The sequence below is a fragment of the Epinephelus lanceolatus genome, chromosome 17 (assembly GCF_041903045.1).
Source record: "Epinephelus lanceolatus isolate andai-2023 chromosome 17, ASM4190304v1, whole genome shotgun sequence".
Lineage (NCBI taxonomy): Eukaryota > Metazoa > Chordata > Actinopteri > Perciformes > Serranidae > Epinephelus > Epinephelus lanceolatus.
Window position 1 is genome coordinate 19,720,359 of NC_135750.1, and position 18,009 is coordinate 19,738,367.

At 40.7% G+C, this 18,009-nt stretch overlaps 1 protein-coding gene across 18 annotated transcripts in view; it reads right to left on the reverse strand.

Annotated features, from left to right (window-relative positions):
- kcnma1a (potassium large conductance calcium-activated channel, subfamily M, alpha member 1a) overlaps nt 1–18,009 on the reverse strand; it is a 185,411-nt gene that overhangs the window by 58,801 nt on the left and 108,601 nt on the right. For all 18 annotated transcript variants that reach the window (XM_033613123.2, XM_033613113.2, XM_033613101.2 and 15 more), the window contains exons 4-9: nt 16,195–16,288; nt 15,594–15,705; nt 5,878–5,953; nt 5,166–5,241; nt 3,404–3,574; nt 1,734–1,825 (exon numbers count right to left, since the gene is read on the reverse strand). In XM_033613123.2, coding sequence (XP_033469014.1) covers nt 1,734–1,825; nt 3,404–3,574; nt 5,166–5,241; nt 5,878–5,953; nt 15,594–15,705; nt 16,195–16,288 — 621 coding nt within the window. The remainder of the gene's footprint in view (nt 1–1,733; nt 1,826–3,403; nt 3,575–5,165; nt 5,242–5,877; nt 5,954–15,593; nt 15,706–16,194; nt 16,289–18,009) is intronic.

Sequence of the window (18,009 nt, forward strand, 5' to 3'; positions counted from 1 at the left end):
AGGGGGTGTGGAAAGAGAAAATAAAGTGTGTGGGAGAAACTATCCTCGGCTTTGACAAGGGCTTCTCTCAACACCCATCTGTGAGTCTGGGCTGAGGTCACTGGCCAAACATAACATTTCATCAATCTTATCTCAATGACAGGCAAACATTATCGAACAAAGGCTTTTTTCCAGTGCCTCGCTCTACTGCTGACTCCATAGAATCCGCCCCGCCGAACTGAGTGACTGAAACCGATGGGAGTGAGATTGGAAAAGAGAAACGGAGTGAGAAAGAGAAAGCCGCGTAGTAGTAGATGTTGGAGGAAATGAGCAGAAAAGAAAGGAAGGAAAAAGAAGAAGTCTACACTCCCTGTTCTGGACACACCACATTTGGATTAAAATATATCTGTGTGCTGAATATCAGTAAGGTTTGAGCCACGAGAGGGGAGGAGAACAGCACTGCACAATATGCACTGTGTTGAAATGACCACAGTGTCACACATACTCCACAGTGCACTGGAACCTCTGCTGTGAGAGGCCAATTACACATATACATAAATAACAAGAGCTTCCGGAGACACACTCCACCACCACACAAACACAAGAACCAGGCGAGTACCAAGAAACCAAGCAGGCAAAGCAAGCCAAAAGCAATTGAGAGCCTCCACTGGGAGAGCGAGGCATCCAGCATTCAGGGTGTGGGAGCTGACTGAAGATCAGGGCCAGAGTCATGTCAAGCATTGATGATGCGATGGGCTGGCGGTGACAGACAACAGGAGAGATGGCTTTTTCATGGAGTTCGCGAACAATGAAAAAGCCACATGACTGCAGGTCATAGAGAACATGCCAGAAATGGTGCAGTCGAACAAAAGTAATTCCAGAAAACATGCAAAAACAAGCAAAATGAAACAAGAAAAGAAGTTATATCCTGCAATGGTCATTGAGATTGATGATGCTTAAAAAGACCACCAATAATAATGCACTTGCAGATGTTTAAATCTTTCTATTTTCTTGTGGAAAAATCCTTTAGAAGCGGATAGTAGGGGTTTCATGACTATTTTCTTTCATTCTGATGTATTAGACTATGTACTAATTCATCCCTGTAGACATGACTGTATTAATGAGGGACTATAGGAAGTGGGACAACACATAGTGCACAGATATATTGCATAGAAGCACCACAGGTTAGTACACTGCAGGTCTAGAGTGTAGTAGTCATGAAAGCTCTATTTTCCAAATCAAATTAAAGCGCAACACAGGATGTGTCAAGGAGGACAAAGAAAGAAAATGAACGGCACACAAATGACTTCAGGAAAGCTCTGAGTGAAGGACAGAAAGAGGCAGATATAGAAAGAGAAGGAGACAAGGACAGGAAGAGAGTAAAAGAGAGAGTAAAGGGGCATGGACATGTGTGTCCTAATGGCCAAGGTCTCCAGTCACGCAGTGTGACTTGACATTACAAAGTAACTTTACTGTTCTAAAGAGAAGTCAAGTTAACTAACCCCCGGTAACTCTAAACTTCAAGGGGGCGCACTGAGTCACACAACCACACCTTGTCTGGATTTCAACTTACTTTCTGCCTCGTGTCGAGTTATAACTCCCTCCGTATTTCTTCCGATTAAGGATGAGAGCAGCAATTTCTGGCACGTAGCGAGCAAACATGGCCTACATGCATGGAACAGAAAAAAGAAAAAGGCATGCAGAGAGGGTTCTACCGCACACAGAAAAACAGCAGAACCATCTGGAATACTTACTTTCTCCCATTAACCGCACTATAGGAACCACCATATTTCTTTCGGTTTCCTATTAACTCTATGATTTCAGGGACGTAGCTGGCAAACATGGCCTAAGGAGAAGATAGAAGACAGAAGAAGAGACTAAAAAAGAGACTATTATGCCGCAGAGTGGGTGGTGGGGAAACTGGTGCATGAATCCAGATTTCTGAGGGGAGAAAAATATATCTTTGCCACGGGAATCAAGTTAAAAAAAAAACTCTCTCATTGTCTGTAACTTGCTTAACTTTGCACATTGAGAGAGATCTTCATATAAGAAAGAAGAAAAATGAAGTTTTTGCTGCTAAAAAAAAAATAGCCCCAGTTTTTAAAGGTAAAGGTTTGGGAACAGGTTTGGTCGGTGGGCGAGAATTTTGCCACAGCTGATGAACACTCAGTCTGTGATAGCACCCGATACCTTCGTGGGAAGCAGAGTTTTAAAAGGAGAATAAAAACCTATGTGCCATGTTTTGTCCAACAAACACAGATGATTTGGCAGGTTGATTTGAATAGGCCCACCTGATGGTCCACAGCTGCAAAACACATTAAGACTCATTTGTTGGGCTGGAAAATGAGCTGGATGCATTTTGCAAAGTTTCACAGCCTGTTATCCACAGAGCACAGGGTTGTGTTAAAGTTTACCAACTAACAACGGGGTTACACGCTGGCACTACTGACTGAGGCGAACGTCTACAATACGAAACAAAGAGGCGCCCTTGCCCTTGTAAATACATACTTAACTCATGCTTGGAAAGTGCATCTATACATTAGCAGGAATAATGTGAAATGACGTGAGTTTAATATGATCCCTGGCTTTAAAATATCTCCAGCCTGAAGTCATTATTCAGCCACTGCTGCTGATAGGAAGCAGGCTGAGGTACGAGCCTAAAGACTTCCAGAGCTCTCAGCGCTGAGAAAAACACACAACCTATCACCATGGCCACAACACAGTACACATCCACACAGCTGCAGGTCATCAGTGCATAGCGATAGCTGTCCAAATACAGAATACAGTGACTGTGATTTGGCTGGATGCTACGTTTCGTCTGTGAGAGAAGACGGAGGAGGCAGGGTCTTCGCCGTGTGAGTGCTCACAGGTGTGCGCACTCATGCATGCTTGTGCATAAGTTACTGTACTAGCGGCAAGCCGACAGGATGCTAGATCAGAGGAAGGTGAGCGGGAGGGGAGTGGGAGGCTGCTGTTGCTATGGTAACAGTCAGGCTGGCCTAAGCCTCATCTCCCTGCCCCTGTGTTTGTTGGAATTGTGGGAAAAGACACGGGAGGAGGGATGTCCTGAAACCGCAACTGCTTTTAAGAGAATAGTAACAACATTATCAGACAAAAACTTACACTCTTATCAAACAGATACAGGAGTGACACATAAGGGGAGGGGACGAAGGAGCACATAGTACTGTAACTACAGTAGACAAGATACAGTAGGCTATACAGAAGGATAACATTTACTGGTACAGGCAACATAGTTCTAACATTAAAAACAGCGCTATGCTAAAATATCATATTAAAACAATTTAAATCCATTTTAAATAACGTATAATTTTATATATATCATTTTAAACAGTCTATTGAAGGGCACAGGCAGGATTTAGGAGGGGCAAAGGGACGTGAGGGAGAAAGAAAAGCCTGATTTTACCAAACCACCCAGGATGAAGAAGACCATAAACAGACGCCCCAAGGTGGTTTTTGCATAGACATCCCCATAGCCCACTGTAGACATTGTCACCATCAGTAAATAGACACATTCCCAGTAGGAAAGCGACTGGGAGTTCTGGAAGTTTTCCCAAGGATCCCCTGAGTTTTCCACCTAAAATGGAGATGGGAGAGGGAGGGAAGGACAATTAGACATGACTCTCACCACAAATTTGTAAACAGAGTTTTGCATAGAGAAACTATTTAATCAAGTTTGATTAAATCCAGCTACAAGTGCTCATGCATTCATCTTTGTTGAGTCATACAGTGTATCCTTTATACACTGAGCTTAGGCTACCATCTAGTGGTAAAACAGTTCAATGCTTTACAGAGTTGTTGAGCAAAGCTGCATTAACACTATATACTAGGGCTACTTACTTTTACTTATATGATTTTAATAATTAGTTTCATGGCATTTTGCTTTAATTGGACAGTTTGACAGCAGATATTTAAAGGAAACATGAGGAGTGAGGAGGCATACAACAAAGGTCTCTGGCCAGACTTGAATGCTAGGTCCCCAGGACACTCAGCCTGTGTGTTTATATTTCTAATTTTGTCTCTTTCCTTTATAATAAATCTTTGTTATAAAAGTTATATGGGGCCTTACAAATTTAAATTAAAAAGAATTGATCTTTTCAGAAATACAGTTGCTATATTTACACATAAATTGGTAGCTGTTTGCCCTCTGATAGTTGATCATAATTCACCCTCCTTTTACTTTTTACTGCACATTTAGGACCACCAATCAGCGTCAGCATCAGTACTAACCTTAAACAGATCAGGCCAGTCCACATTAAATACACTCCTTTAATTAATTTTATTACAGAATTCACCGTCTCCACTAGAGCTATTAAAAATTACTTTTGAATTAATCACTAACTATGATGGTAACCAGTTTGAGTAATCTTTTCGGACAAAAAAGTAGGGATGCACAATACTGGATTTTTTTTTTTTGCCAATATCCAATACGCCGATTTGTAACAACTCATTTGACAGATAAGCGATACCAGTATTGATAGTATATATCCATTTTTTTCCCACATAATTTTAGTGATCATCAAGTCTGCTGTAGTGGTACTAACATCATATTATACATGCATACTCAAATACAATACTTTTCAATGTATGTCATAATCATTTATTGTGCAAATTAAGAAAAAGCATGTTGGTCGAATCTTTTTTCTTTTCATTTTTAATCTAGTATTGGTCGATAATGATAACGTGCTGATATTAGCATGCATCCCCATGAAAAAAGATCAGAATTCTCTGATTCCAGCCCCTAAAATGTTAATATATTTGGTTTCTTTGCTCCTTTATGACAGTAAACTGAATATTTTTGGGTTGCGGATAAAACAAGACATTTGAGGACGTCATCTTCGGCTTTGGGAAACACTGATTGCCATTTTTCACCATTTTATAGACAACCAAACAAGTAAACTACTAATTAAGAAAATAATCATCAATGAAAATAATTGTTAGTTGCTGCCCTTTCTCCAACATGAGTAATTGAGTCATTGCGAACACTACTAATTTTAAGTGCCACGGCAATCACTGGCCTCAAGTTAATTAATTAATTGTAATTAATTAGACAATTACATTTTTCAAAGTGTCGTGTGCCACAGTTGTATTGTGCCAATTAGTTAGTTACCTTCCTTACTGACTCATTAATCGTCAGACCTCACTGATCCTCACATCTGTCCACTTACCAGATGTATGAATCCAGCCGCTGTGAGCCATGTGCTTATGAAGATGGAACATAGGTTCACCAGCTTAATGGAGTTACTGGGTAGAAGAAGAAGGAAAACTCTCACTCTAATGTCATTGCAAAGACAGAAAAACTGAGATTCATGAGCTAATGAAAGTAAGGGCAAGCCTAGCCTGTGGTGACTAACAAAAACCTACAGCTGGGACTAAACGCTTGAATCACAACTCCAAGGAGGAGGATGCTGAAGGAGGAGCACTCTTTAAGCATATTACACCATATGCCCCAGTACAGTTATGGTATACTAGTCTAAGTATAATGTTATATTTACATACTAGGTGACAAGGTCATTTCTACCACACCATAAAACATATAATGAAAACTTCATCTTATTAGATAAAACCTAAGTCTTCCTTTGGGGACATAAATCCCAATATATCAAATATATTTTATCTCACTACACAACACATTGCAACATATTTAAAATTGCAATAATATTGTATCGTGATAATATCGTATCGTGTATCGTCTGTTAATTCCCACCCCTATTAAACATGTAGTTTAAAACAGATTCAAGCAATTGCTACCACATTTCTGCCACATTATATACCAAACTTTCACTGTTGGATATGGCTAACTGCTGGTGCTAACAGTGTTGATACTATAAGTGGACATGATTTCTGTGAACAAATAAATTGGGAAACCTTTATTCTTACCTTGTTTTCAAGATATTCAAAAACTGCAGAATTTCTGAAAACTGTATCAATCTTAGTGCTCTCAGAAATCTTAAGCCTGTGAGAGAAAAACAAGACAAAGACAAAGAAAGAGAGAGATTAGCACAGACGGCCATACGCAGCAACAGATGGTAATCTCACATTCGATGCATATTCACACATTTATCCATAAATTGGGTGCTTTCTTAAATATCTGTACAGTGGTACCCAAGGGTGTAGGTTTTGATTCAACATTCTGGGGGACACATATTAAATGGGAGGTCTGGGGGTCCTCCCCCGACATACGTACACTTAATTTCAAGCATTCTCATACACCATTGTGTGCCTTTTATGTATCAGTTTATGGTGGTACTCCCTGCCATCTAACACCTGCTTTCCTGGTTGTTATATCTATGAGTTGCATTCTAGCACTCTGTCAAAATAAAATAAAAGTCCTCTTGGCAGGGACAAATGCACATTTTCTAAATATTGAGGTGGACATGTCCCCTGCATCGCCCTCAAAATCTACAAACATAAGTATGGCCGCTATGAAGAGAGACAACATGTACGAGTAGTCAGATAGTACAGTCCAAATGTTTTTCCTCTACAGCACTCCAGCACAGCACCACATGATGAAAAATTTAGTCTGCAAGACACGAGAAGATGATACAAAAAAACTAGACACTTTATTCTAGATGATGTGTTGGAATTATTTATGCATTCAAACAAGTTAGGAGGAACATCATGTGGCCTACTTTACATGAGCCTCAGTCTGCATCCAAGAGCAGCTCGCTCAGGGATTATGGAACAATGTGACACCTGCTTCATTGTCTTTTTTACATAACACGACTGATCCCACGGAACGTGTGTGTACTAGTGCGTGTCGGTTTATGTGGCAAGAATGTATATGAATTCCTACTGGGATGATCTCTACAGTTTACTTCCTGTAAGTATAAGACAGTGGCCATATGCTTGTCATCAAACATGCTTCAAAGGTCTCTAATGGAGAAACAACTTCTAAATAAAGGCAACTCTCCAGATGATACATGTCTGATACGCTGCCTTACCCCAGTTGGAGAGGATGCGCAAACAGGACCACACTGAATGATACAGCCCTGTCTGTTTTTCCTTTTCCTCCCTTCCATGATGGCCTTGCCTCACCCTGTACCCATTCTGAAAAAGATCGCCACAGGACTTCTTTCGCCTCCGCGTCTCTCGGAGGATCTCCGAATTAGCATCACTCTGAGTACGCCGATACACGAGCAGCTTAGGAGGAATCATTGTTTCAGGCTAAATACCGTCCAAGGAATTCCTTTTTCTTCTTGCCAAGACAGGAATTAAAAATCACTGAACCAAAAATATTTAGTCCCCAGTATTTCAAAAGCACCTCCAGAAAATGACAAGATAATTCCTGAGACGTCTCTTCTCTGTAAAAAGCTAATCCTCCTTGATATAGCACCACCAACGTCAAAAGTTCCTTGTAATGATAACTCCTCTGAATACTGTGAAATCGATGGTCACTGCTGCAGACACAGACAGACGAGCTCAAACAGACAGCTGGAACTGTATTGTTTGTTAAATCATATCAGCCTTGACAGGGACTGTGTCTGTGAGCAAAATGTCAGACGTAATATGGGTGTTTTCTTTTTTTCATTTTTTGTTACAGTGCCTTTAATCCTCACAACCCAAACAGATTTACCTTTCCCATGCCCCTTTTAGTGCTCCACAGTTAACCCCTTTGAAGCTTTGTCTCCATCAACACACAGCTGTGTTGAACCTATTTCCTAAAAAAACAAAAAAAAGTCTGAACCCTGCCGGGGATTAGCAGAGATGAAGATAAAAATGAAAAAAAGCAGAAAGAAAAGCAATAATCCTGACTTAAAATGAGTGTCCCGATTCCATGGGGAGAAGGTCAAACAACTCTACAACAATTTGCTGCTGGTGACAGGTATTGTGACTGTTACAGTAAAATCAGATCCTGTCTGACATGGACAAACATCTGTCGAATTAGGGATCCACTCTTAACATAAGAACTCAAGGTTAGGAAGTTAACATAACTTCCATATGTTTTACCAAAGTAAAACCTCTTCGTTTTATCATTAGTATTTTTGTTACTTGTTTACACTGTACATAGACTGGTTACACTAGTAGCACAATATTACTGAACAGCAGCTGAGAAATGTAAAGGTAAAGGCATCAGTACACTTCTCGTGTGCCGCATCTGAATCCTGTCCCTCACACTTTGAAAACTTTTGTTAACTTTAATCAATCTAGCAATTGCCCCCAATGGAAATCCAGTCTCAAATCTAGAAAGATTTTGAGTCTGGCCCTCACAGATACACCCTTCCTACCCAAGGGGTGGCACTAACTGAGGCATTTCAAATGCCGCTACACGCAATTGGATAGCACGATAGCCAATCAGAGCAAAAAACAAGGTGACGTATTCATTGCACTAAGCCCCATTTGTTTGCTGACCAGTGGGGCTAACTGATATATTATGCTTTTGCTGTATCCCATCAGCAAAACAGCAAAAACGTCTTCCCTGGAAACGAAGGCTTCTAGGGCAGTCTTCTGTTCCTCTCTCAAGGAAAAAGATAGATGTAGTTGGCTTAGCGTTTCTTCCAAAGCTGAACTGAATGGACGCGGTCCTTTGGCAGCTGCCATCTTGGCTGTTTACTTTTCGACTCCTACAGCGCAGCGCTGTCCTCATCATGTTACACCCGCCCAGAGCCCGCCTCTGTCAGATAGACTGATCTGATTGGTTCGATTGGCGATTCACCGGGCTCTGCTCGTCGGGGCCAGATTCCCGTGCAGTGCATCTGAATTTGCTAAGGGCGGGGCATCTGGATTTCCAGGTTAACAATCATACACAACTTCATCCAACTTTTATTCATAAAACTAAGTAAGCTGAGATGCCTTAAATGCCATTGAGGAAATCTTTAGGGAGAAACAGTCTCTCACATCTTTTTTTGTTCATTTAAAGCATACCCAATCCTTGAGGTCAAGGATGGTCAAGGTTGTTCATACAAGTCAGTAAAATGACTCTGCTATGACATGTAGAGTAGGCCAATGGAGTTGTATAGTTACAGTCCATGGTCAAAACTCACAAATTTACCCAACTAGTGTACTTAAATACAACTTTGAGGTACTTGTGACGAAGAATTTTTACAATGTGACACTAGTACATGTACTAAGAGGACCAGTGTATATGATTTTGGGGTATCTATCGCAGAAATTGAGTGTAGTAATTATGTTTTCATTTGTGTATAATCCCCCCTAAACTAAGAATTGTTGGGTTTTTATTAGCTTAGTATAACCCTTTATATCTCCATAGGAAGACAGAACCTTTTTTTTTTTTTTCTTTTTTTTTTTTTTTAAGATGTGTGGTTGAGATCAAAATGAAGGCAGAGATCAGAGAGCAAGGGCACCGGAAGTTAGGCGGTAGGAAGTAGGGAAGGGATCGTTGCCCCTCCACTTTACGCCCCCGGCATACATTCATTTTAAGACCAGAATTGCTGAATTGCAGCGGGAGTGATCCCATTGCAAATGATCCCATGGTCTCTAGGTGCAATCTGCAACCTCACCACTAGATGCCACTAAATCCTACACACCAGTCCTTTAAGTAAGAGAGGCACTTCTTTCACCACTGGATACAACAGAGTGAAACAAACTGATTATGGTTTGTTAAAACAGATGTGTACAGTATGTCTGTATATTAAGTTAAATTGTGGAATTTTTTAGTGGATAACCAAAGAAATGTTGTTCAGGTATCATTCAAAGGAAACAAAAAGATTAAATCACAGGACAATATGTGTGGTTCGCTGGACTATATGTTTCTGTTCTTTGTGCTCATATTTTTTGCAAACGATTTTCTAAAGTAAAGGCAGATCATCAATGTCTATGTCATTTTGAGAAGGGGGCAGGTGCAGTAATCTACAGCAAAAGATTCATTCTTCTTCCTGCTTCGTTTCAGTCATGGAATATGTGAGTTTTATAGATTGGCATGGATATTTTGTGTGACATCCTGTGTTCAAAGTATTTGCAGAATAAGCAAAAAAATAAACATTGTGTTTTTTTGAGGATTGAAAAGTAACAAAAGTATCAAAAACTGCTTTTCAAACCTGGCATTTTGAGCACAAATATTAGACACTACCAAAATGCAGAGTGATGCCGTAATGGAGGCTGCTGGGGCCTGCATTTTTCTCAATTAGTGGGGAGCATCTGTGTTTGTGTTATACTGTACATCTGTGTGTGTGAGTGTGTGTCACATAAACAACACTTTGTGGGACAAATATCTTTTCACGTCATCACATCTGAAGACTCACCTCCCAACTGGGGATAAAAAAAAAAAAAAAAAAAAAAAAAATCTGGTGCCACAACATTAACCACCACAAGTGAACACAATGTCCTCACAAGTATAGCAGTACAAGCCTGTGTGTGTTTGTGCGTGCATGTGTTGTGAAAACTCTCAATGAAATTCTGCTCCCTTGAACACGTGCTCATGTATGAGAAAATCTCTTTCCCACGCATGCCAAAGCCTCTTGCACACACAAGTGTCAGCTGGCCAGATGCTCATTCAAAAAGGTTTTTCTGGCCTGTGCCCACTCTTACTTCATTGAGGCTTTGCGAGCCAGAGCACGGCCTCTCTGTCACATGTTCTGGCAGAGCAGCCTAGTGGGACCTTTTATCAATCAGCAGTCTGGGATGGTTCATCTGGGATAATACTGACAGTCAAGGCAGCCAGGATTAGATTATACAATGCTACGCAGCACTAAACACACACATGCAGTGCCAGTGTGGCAGTGGTTCTTACTGGACATCCGAGCTGGATAGCACATGGACATTAACGTATACATTTAACACATTTTTGCTGTCTTATAACTCAACCTATTGCCTGTGCAGTAATACAAACAAGCACGTGAGGAGCCTGGCTACAGCAAAGAGGCTTAAACTTCCCACAAATTAGTTTCCCTCCCCTGAATGTACACGGAGGCTTCCTGCCAGCAAATGAGGGGGCATATAAGGCAGATGCACTCATGCCCATGTCAGGTAGCGTAAGCCTCTTTCAGCAAGAAAACACAGGGATCAACAAGCAGTATACTAAAGCACCACTAGGAGGCAGTAGCAGGTTAGAATCCAAGACCTGCCTGAGGGCCACTGGAGTGCTGTACATTCTCAAAGCCAGTGCAGCTTAACAACATTTTGGCTGCTACCATAAATTCAGGAAACAATACACATCAATCACTTTAGATTGTTAAATAGTCTTTCAAAGAACGTATGATGCCACTTATTGTCAAAAATATTTCTATTCTGAAACTGATCCAAACCAACGTTGCAGTTCCCTGTGGTTGAGGAGGAAAGCGTAAAGTTAGCAGGGAGTGAGAGTCAGGGCTCAGTAGCCGCATGAGCTACTAGCATCTTTCAAACAGCCATATGCTAATCCCACACTGCTAGGAGTCTCTTGAGACCAATGCTGACTTCGAGTAGTTAAAGGAGATTAATTCCTTTTTCCAAGGAAGAACTCTGCATGCCCTCTTACATTAGCCACACATCGTTCTCCTCCTCTTAATCAATGTCCAATTTGCAGAGGCAGAGAGAGCATAACTTGAAATGCATACAGCATATACTTCCTCAGAGTGCAGAGTAGGCGGACACACCACCACACAGCACAGGGCAGAACCCCTATTAGCGTTTTTTTTTTATTATACACCTCCACTGGATCTCCAGCAGTCTTCTCATGCAGGACCACAGCTGAAAGAGTGAAGCGAAAGGTATGGTAATTATGATGTATTACAGCGGCTGCGGTTTGTATTCCCCAGCAGTGAATGGAAAGAAAAGAAGAACTAATCCACTGGGAATTAGGCGCACAATACACGTTCTTAACAACCACCCTGGCTTCCTCTAACAAAGCCTGTTAAGGGACAGTTCACTTAGCTAAATGAAAGTAGCAGCAACTATGGATTAGTTGATCGATTATCAGGAAAACCATTATGGTCCTGTCAAGCATGAAGACATATATGGGGGGCAATAGTCTTGAGGGAGGTGGCAATGTCATTTATTATCAGTGAATATCAAAGGTTAGCATTTGAGAGCAGATCAGGAATGAGGCACAACATCTTAATTACCTCTTCTCTGAGACTCTTACACAGATTAATTGTGCTTATTTTCCTGTCACAACATGGCACTGTATGTCCTCATTTCCATATTAATACAGGATGGAAGCAGATAATCATGATTCCTGTCCTAACTCCTCAGAGCCTGAATATTACAGACACTTTCAGCACCCCATTAGTATTCTGGAAGCTTTCACCAGCCTGTTAAGGTACATCATATCCCACTGCACATCTACACACTGTTAATTTTATAACCAAGGCTTTGCAACACTGTCTGCAGCCTCAAACACACGGAATAGCGCACCACCAGTAAACATAGACTCGAGCCATGCCAGTGGGAGTTGTGTTACTATAATGCGCTGGGGTTATATATGTCCAACACTGCAAAAATAAACATGCCTAATGTTTGACGGAGATGCCACCTGATATGTCATCCTTGCCAAAAACTAAAAAAATCCCAAAGATTTTTTCCTTTTCAAAATAAGAGTAATGAAAAAAATGCATATTAATAGCTTGGGAATCTGGGGCATCTCTCAAAAACAATAAATTCACACTCTTAGCTGCTGTTTACACCAGCAACTCACACCGCATCTGTAAAGTATATTTAAAGTGTCATTGCTTTCTGCATCAACCCGAGAGGCGGGATATCTAACGATCACAGGTAATTATTCACTGCAGAATGTCAAGCAGCAGCCAGACCACCATTTCACAGTCTTTCATCATCCTCATCAAGGCCCTAACACCAACGGCTTTCTGGGGATGAGATGAGGACACCTTACATCATGAATACCAGAAACCAGATTACTTGACTCGGCCATATCTAATTCATTACGCAGCTTGTTCCCTGTGAAATTCATGGGCCACAGTGAGCCTCTTAAGAAAACTTCATCACCTCAGAGATTAGACTTTCACAGTTTTATATGACTTAGATTCAGTGATTCCAGTGGATGTGTAAAAACAAGATCATACAGTGCAGGATAGAAGGCAGATCTTTTACATTTCTTAATCTCTGACAGTATAGATGTGGGGGCAATAGTCAAGATTTACTACAACTTGGGTGTAATGATGTTTTAGCCATCATTTCTATCAGGTATAATACCATTGTTACTGTAAACAAAGAATCTATATATCCGTCGATATCGTATTTTTGTCTGAGCAGCTCCATTACCCAAAACCTATTCAACCAACAATTATTCAAAACAGAGAAAAGTAGCAAATCCTTACATCTGAGCAGCTAAAACCAGTTCATATTTGTCATTTTTGCTTGAAAAACACTGAAAAGATTAATCAGTTATTAAGATGATTGATTATCTGCACCCGTTTTCAATGTTATCACTTGATTCAATGGGCGTTATCAGTGCTTATCAGCTTCACTGATATGGGTTAGAATAAGCCTGCTGCGCCTCCTAGTACTAGAAGGCTGTTATCAGGAGCCGTTTCAGTGGGTTTGACTTTCACTTTTAGATTAGGAGATTAGTTAGATTTAGGCGCAAAGAGCCTAAGCGCAAAAGCTTGGTTAGGTTAAGAAAAAAGAGCATGATGGTTTAACTTTACGGAAGTACATTTTGTGATGTGATGTCACTTAAAATAAGTCAGTGTTGACTTTTGGTTTCACACATGACACAAACCCAAGGCTTTGAGGTGAAAGTCCCTTGTTTCTTTGATTCATTCACTACCCAAATCACCTCCCTTTGCAGACTTCCTCGCCTTTTATACTAACTTTACATCACCTGACTTTCTCCTTTGCTCCCGTCATAATTGTCATGGTCATAAAGGTCATCAACAGGGCCATTTAATGAGCTGAAAACACATTTCTGAACCTACACTTGATTCAGTGGGTGTTATCAGTGGTTATCAGTCTCATAGATATGGGTTAGAATTAGCCTGCTACACCTACTGGTACTAGAAGGCTGTTATCAGTTTCATTAGGTTTTACTTTCAGTTGTAAATTAGGAGATTAGTTATATTGAGTAATATAGGCTATATTAGTTATATTAAATTTAGGAGCGAAGTGCCTAAGCGCCAAAGCATGGTTAGGTTTACAAAAAAAATCATGATGGTTCGGGTGACGTGACGTGACGTGACGTGACGTGACGTGACGTGACGTGACGTGACGTGACCTGACCTGACCTGACCTGACGTGACCTGACCTGACGTGACCTGACGTGACGTGACGTGACACAAACCCTGGCTTTTGGGGTTAAAGTCCCTTGTTTCTTTGATACATTCACTACCCCAACCACCTCTCTTTGCAGACTTCCTTGCCCTTTATACTAACTTTACCTCACCTGACTTTCTCCTTTGCCCCCATCACAAATATTATGGCAATAAGAGGTCACTACCTAACAATTAACAGGACCATTTAACAAGCTAAAAACAGGCTTCTGAACCTACTAACTGGTGCAACAGGCCCCTTCTAACACTATCTATGGGTCTGATAACCACTGGTAACCATTCAATGGAGTAATAACATTCGAAGCGACTGTTTTCTTTGCAGTCTCTAATTCTGAAATGTCTTCCATGATTGGCCAAAACGAAACATGATTTTCCTATCAATGTATCTGAATATGTAAGATGTCTTTTTAAAGGAAATGTCTATCTCTGTGTCAGTATTTAGCTTTAAAGGTCTAAATCATTTATCAAATCTAAGTTTTTCTGCCTTGAGTACCCCAACTCCTTTGACTATATTTTATGTAATAGCCTCACATTTCAATGTCATGCTTAGATAAACATTGGATTAGTATTCAGCTGAGGTGTACATGAAGCATAGTAACAATGTATAGAATTGTATACGGTTTTAAAGTGGAGTGTCAGTGCACCCGAAAAAGAAAGAAGTCTTTTCACTGCAGTGTAATTCTGGCCACAATACTCTGAACGCACTGAGAAAAGTAGGTCGTTATGTAATGCAGGTTAGGGTGTTTTCCAGTCTGCTCATGCAAGAGTGTGTGTGTATGTGTGTATGGGGATAACACATGCGTTTGCCTGTGCTTTTTGTGTGTGTGTGTGTGTGTGTGAGTGTGAATGAGCCCATTAGATGGCAGTTATGGACCGCTGTGAGGTATTCCAGGTGCAACGCCTGAACACGGCAATTACCAATGAGTCTGAAGCACAGGCACACAAGCACACACACACACACACACACACACACACACACACACACACACACACACACAGAGATAACCACAGCCCGATTCTGAGTCACTCTCACTCCCATTAGCCCATCCACTCTGCTGTGTCTGTGTTCACTGAAACATCAGAGGAACCCAGCCCTGTCACTTTCAATGATGAGGGAAAGTTGACTGCAGCCCAGAGCACGAGGGCCTCGGAGACACACTCCAAGTAATGGGGAGACAGAAGGGGGACTGGGAGGCAAAGGGAGAGATGGGGAGTGATAAAAGGAGGGGTGACATGTGAAGATAGAGGGCAAAAAAAAAAGAAATGGAAAAAGAGGAGCGGTGGGATGGAAGGCGCTGAGGGAAAAATAAGTGAAAAATGGTGAAAGAAAGCAAGAAAAGACGAGGCGAGTGAGGACCAAAGAATGGATTTATGAAATCGAGTGTCAAAGCGAGATAGAAAGAAACAGCTGAGAGGGACAGGCAGACTTACCGAGCCAGCTTCTGTTCAAGTAGACAGAAACAAACACGGGAGGAACAGTAAAGAAGTCGACCACTGAGTTGACCTCCAGCCAGAACCACAGTTTATCATTGGCTGCTATAAACTGTGAAAAGAAACAGAAATAACAATCAAATTCTAATTTTGTACAAACTCCACCTCCCTACCTCGGTCCACCATTCAAACTACATGCAGTGTCTTTTTTTTGGCATCGCTGACATACTGTATAGAATGACAAAAGCTTCACCCCACTTGCTGAGTCATGCGAATGGTTGGTGGTGTAAGCAGCTTATGAGTTTATTTATTCATTCATTCAGGATGGCAGGCTTGCGTTTGCACCACTGGAATGCTGCTCTGGCATGACAGCCATGCTAGCAACATTATTACAACAGTGTCAGTTTAAACTAAAGGCATGCTGTGTAAGTACACCTAGGCGACCAAGGTGGCGTCCAGTTAGCTTGTTGTCCTGTAAAAATGCTAAAGATTTTAATGTATGCAAAATGATAGCCGTGTGTGTATTGTTTATGCCAGGGTGTGCAGTATATGGGTGTTTGAGTGAGTGTGTGTATGTGTAGTCATCCACGTGCCAACTTACCCGCAAGCCAAAGTAAAGGAGGAAGAAAACGTTGAATGCCATATCGATCTGTAACGTGAAATCTTTGTAGAAGTTCTGGCAGGATTCTATAGGACTGGAGAACAGAGAGAGAGAGAGAGAGAGAGAGAGAGAGAGAAAAAACACGGTTAAACACTAATAAACTAAGACTGTGGAGATTGGTCTTTCATGTCTTTTGTATCATGAACACACAGGTGGCAGATACTGGGGACCTTCCCATATTTCCATGGCAGGAATGTCATTTTTTAAGCTTTCATGTTGCTTTGATTGTTTACAGTTGGTATATGAGCTTTGCATATTTGTATGACTAAGTAATATGGATGAAATTGCACAGCTCAGTCGCCAGGAGAAAATGTTGATAATGTATATTTTTGCAAACCATGAATGCGTTCCACTTGCACATTTAATATTTATCACAGTCAATTCAATTCAATTCAATTCAATAACAACTTTATTTATCCCGAAGGAAATTCTTGTGCCAAAGATTGCTTCAAAGTACAATAACCACAAATTTATCAATTCACAACCAGTACCAACCAGACAACCAGTGGGTTCCCCTAATCAGGGTCACTCACTGGGCCCAGTTTTAGAACAACAGAGTATTAAATATCTGGCAAGATGTACAAATATACATGAAAAAGTACATTAATAAGATAAAAAGGGAATAAAAGACACAAGACAACAAGGAACTCTAGCAGGCTGCTGCCCAGGATGGCCCCGGAAATGCTGTTTTTATGTTTCTAAAGCGAGTCACTGCTGTGTTTCCATTAGCTTTTTAGGCACCAAACATGGGTGTTTTTTGAGACTCGTTGCTGTTTCCAGCTGCTTTTTGGTCCTCAAATGTGGGTGTTTGTTAGTGCCCCATGGCTGTTTTTCGAACGGCTATTTAAGACCCACGGACGTGGGTGCTTTTTAAGCATCCTAATGCTGTTTGTCCAGCGGGGATTGTGCTTGCTTTTTCTGAGACATTGCTGCATTTCCTTTTTTTTTTTGGTAATTTTCCTTTTATTTAAATTTTTTTTTAAAAAGAGAAATCCTCAGATACAAAGCCACTTGCACAAACACTGTTTTGTAACTGACAAAACAACATCATGCACACAAATAAATAAAAAGACAAATAATAATAGAAAAAATAGACGTGCAGACGAGTAAACAATTAAACACCACTTAAACAAACTAAACTAACTAACAAAAACAGCACTAAACAAATAAATAAAGTTAATAATAGTAATCAAAAGAAAGGACCCTAAGATCCAAGTGTAGCAGGTCACCAGGGGTAGTCACTATAGTGCTGGGCAGTATGATTGAACAACTGCATCACAACATATCTTAGGATTCTGGCAGTATCACAGTACATCACGACACCTCTTTCAGTATCTAGTTTGGGCGTTTTTCATTGAATTGCCCATTGAATGCATCACCTCTAGGGGCTCACAGCATGACAGTACACATAGAGTTCACCATTCAGGACATTAACAATAGTACACTGTTTCATTCAGTACTATACAACTTTAATTTGAAGTGTGTTCTATATGGCTTAATAAATGCAATCCATCCTTTCCAATGTTTTTCAAATAAAGCTGTCTTAAGTCTCAGTTCAAAAGGTTAATTTTTCCATAATATACATGTCCTGCATCACATTAAACCAGTCAATTAAAGTGGGAAATTCTTGATTTAACCATTTTTATTCTGAAAAGAACTGCTGCTTTTATAACGGGGATTGTCCCCCCCAAACTAAGTATTTATAGCCAAAACATTATCTTTCCCTAACCATAACCAAGTAGTTGTTCCTAAACC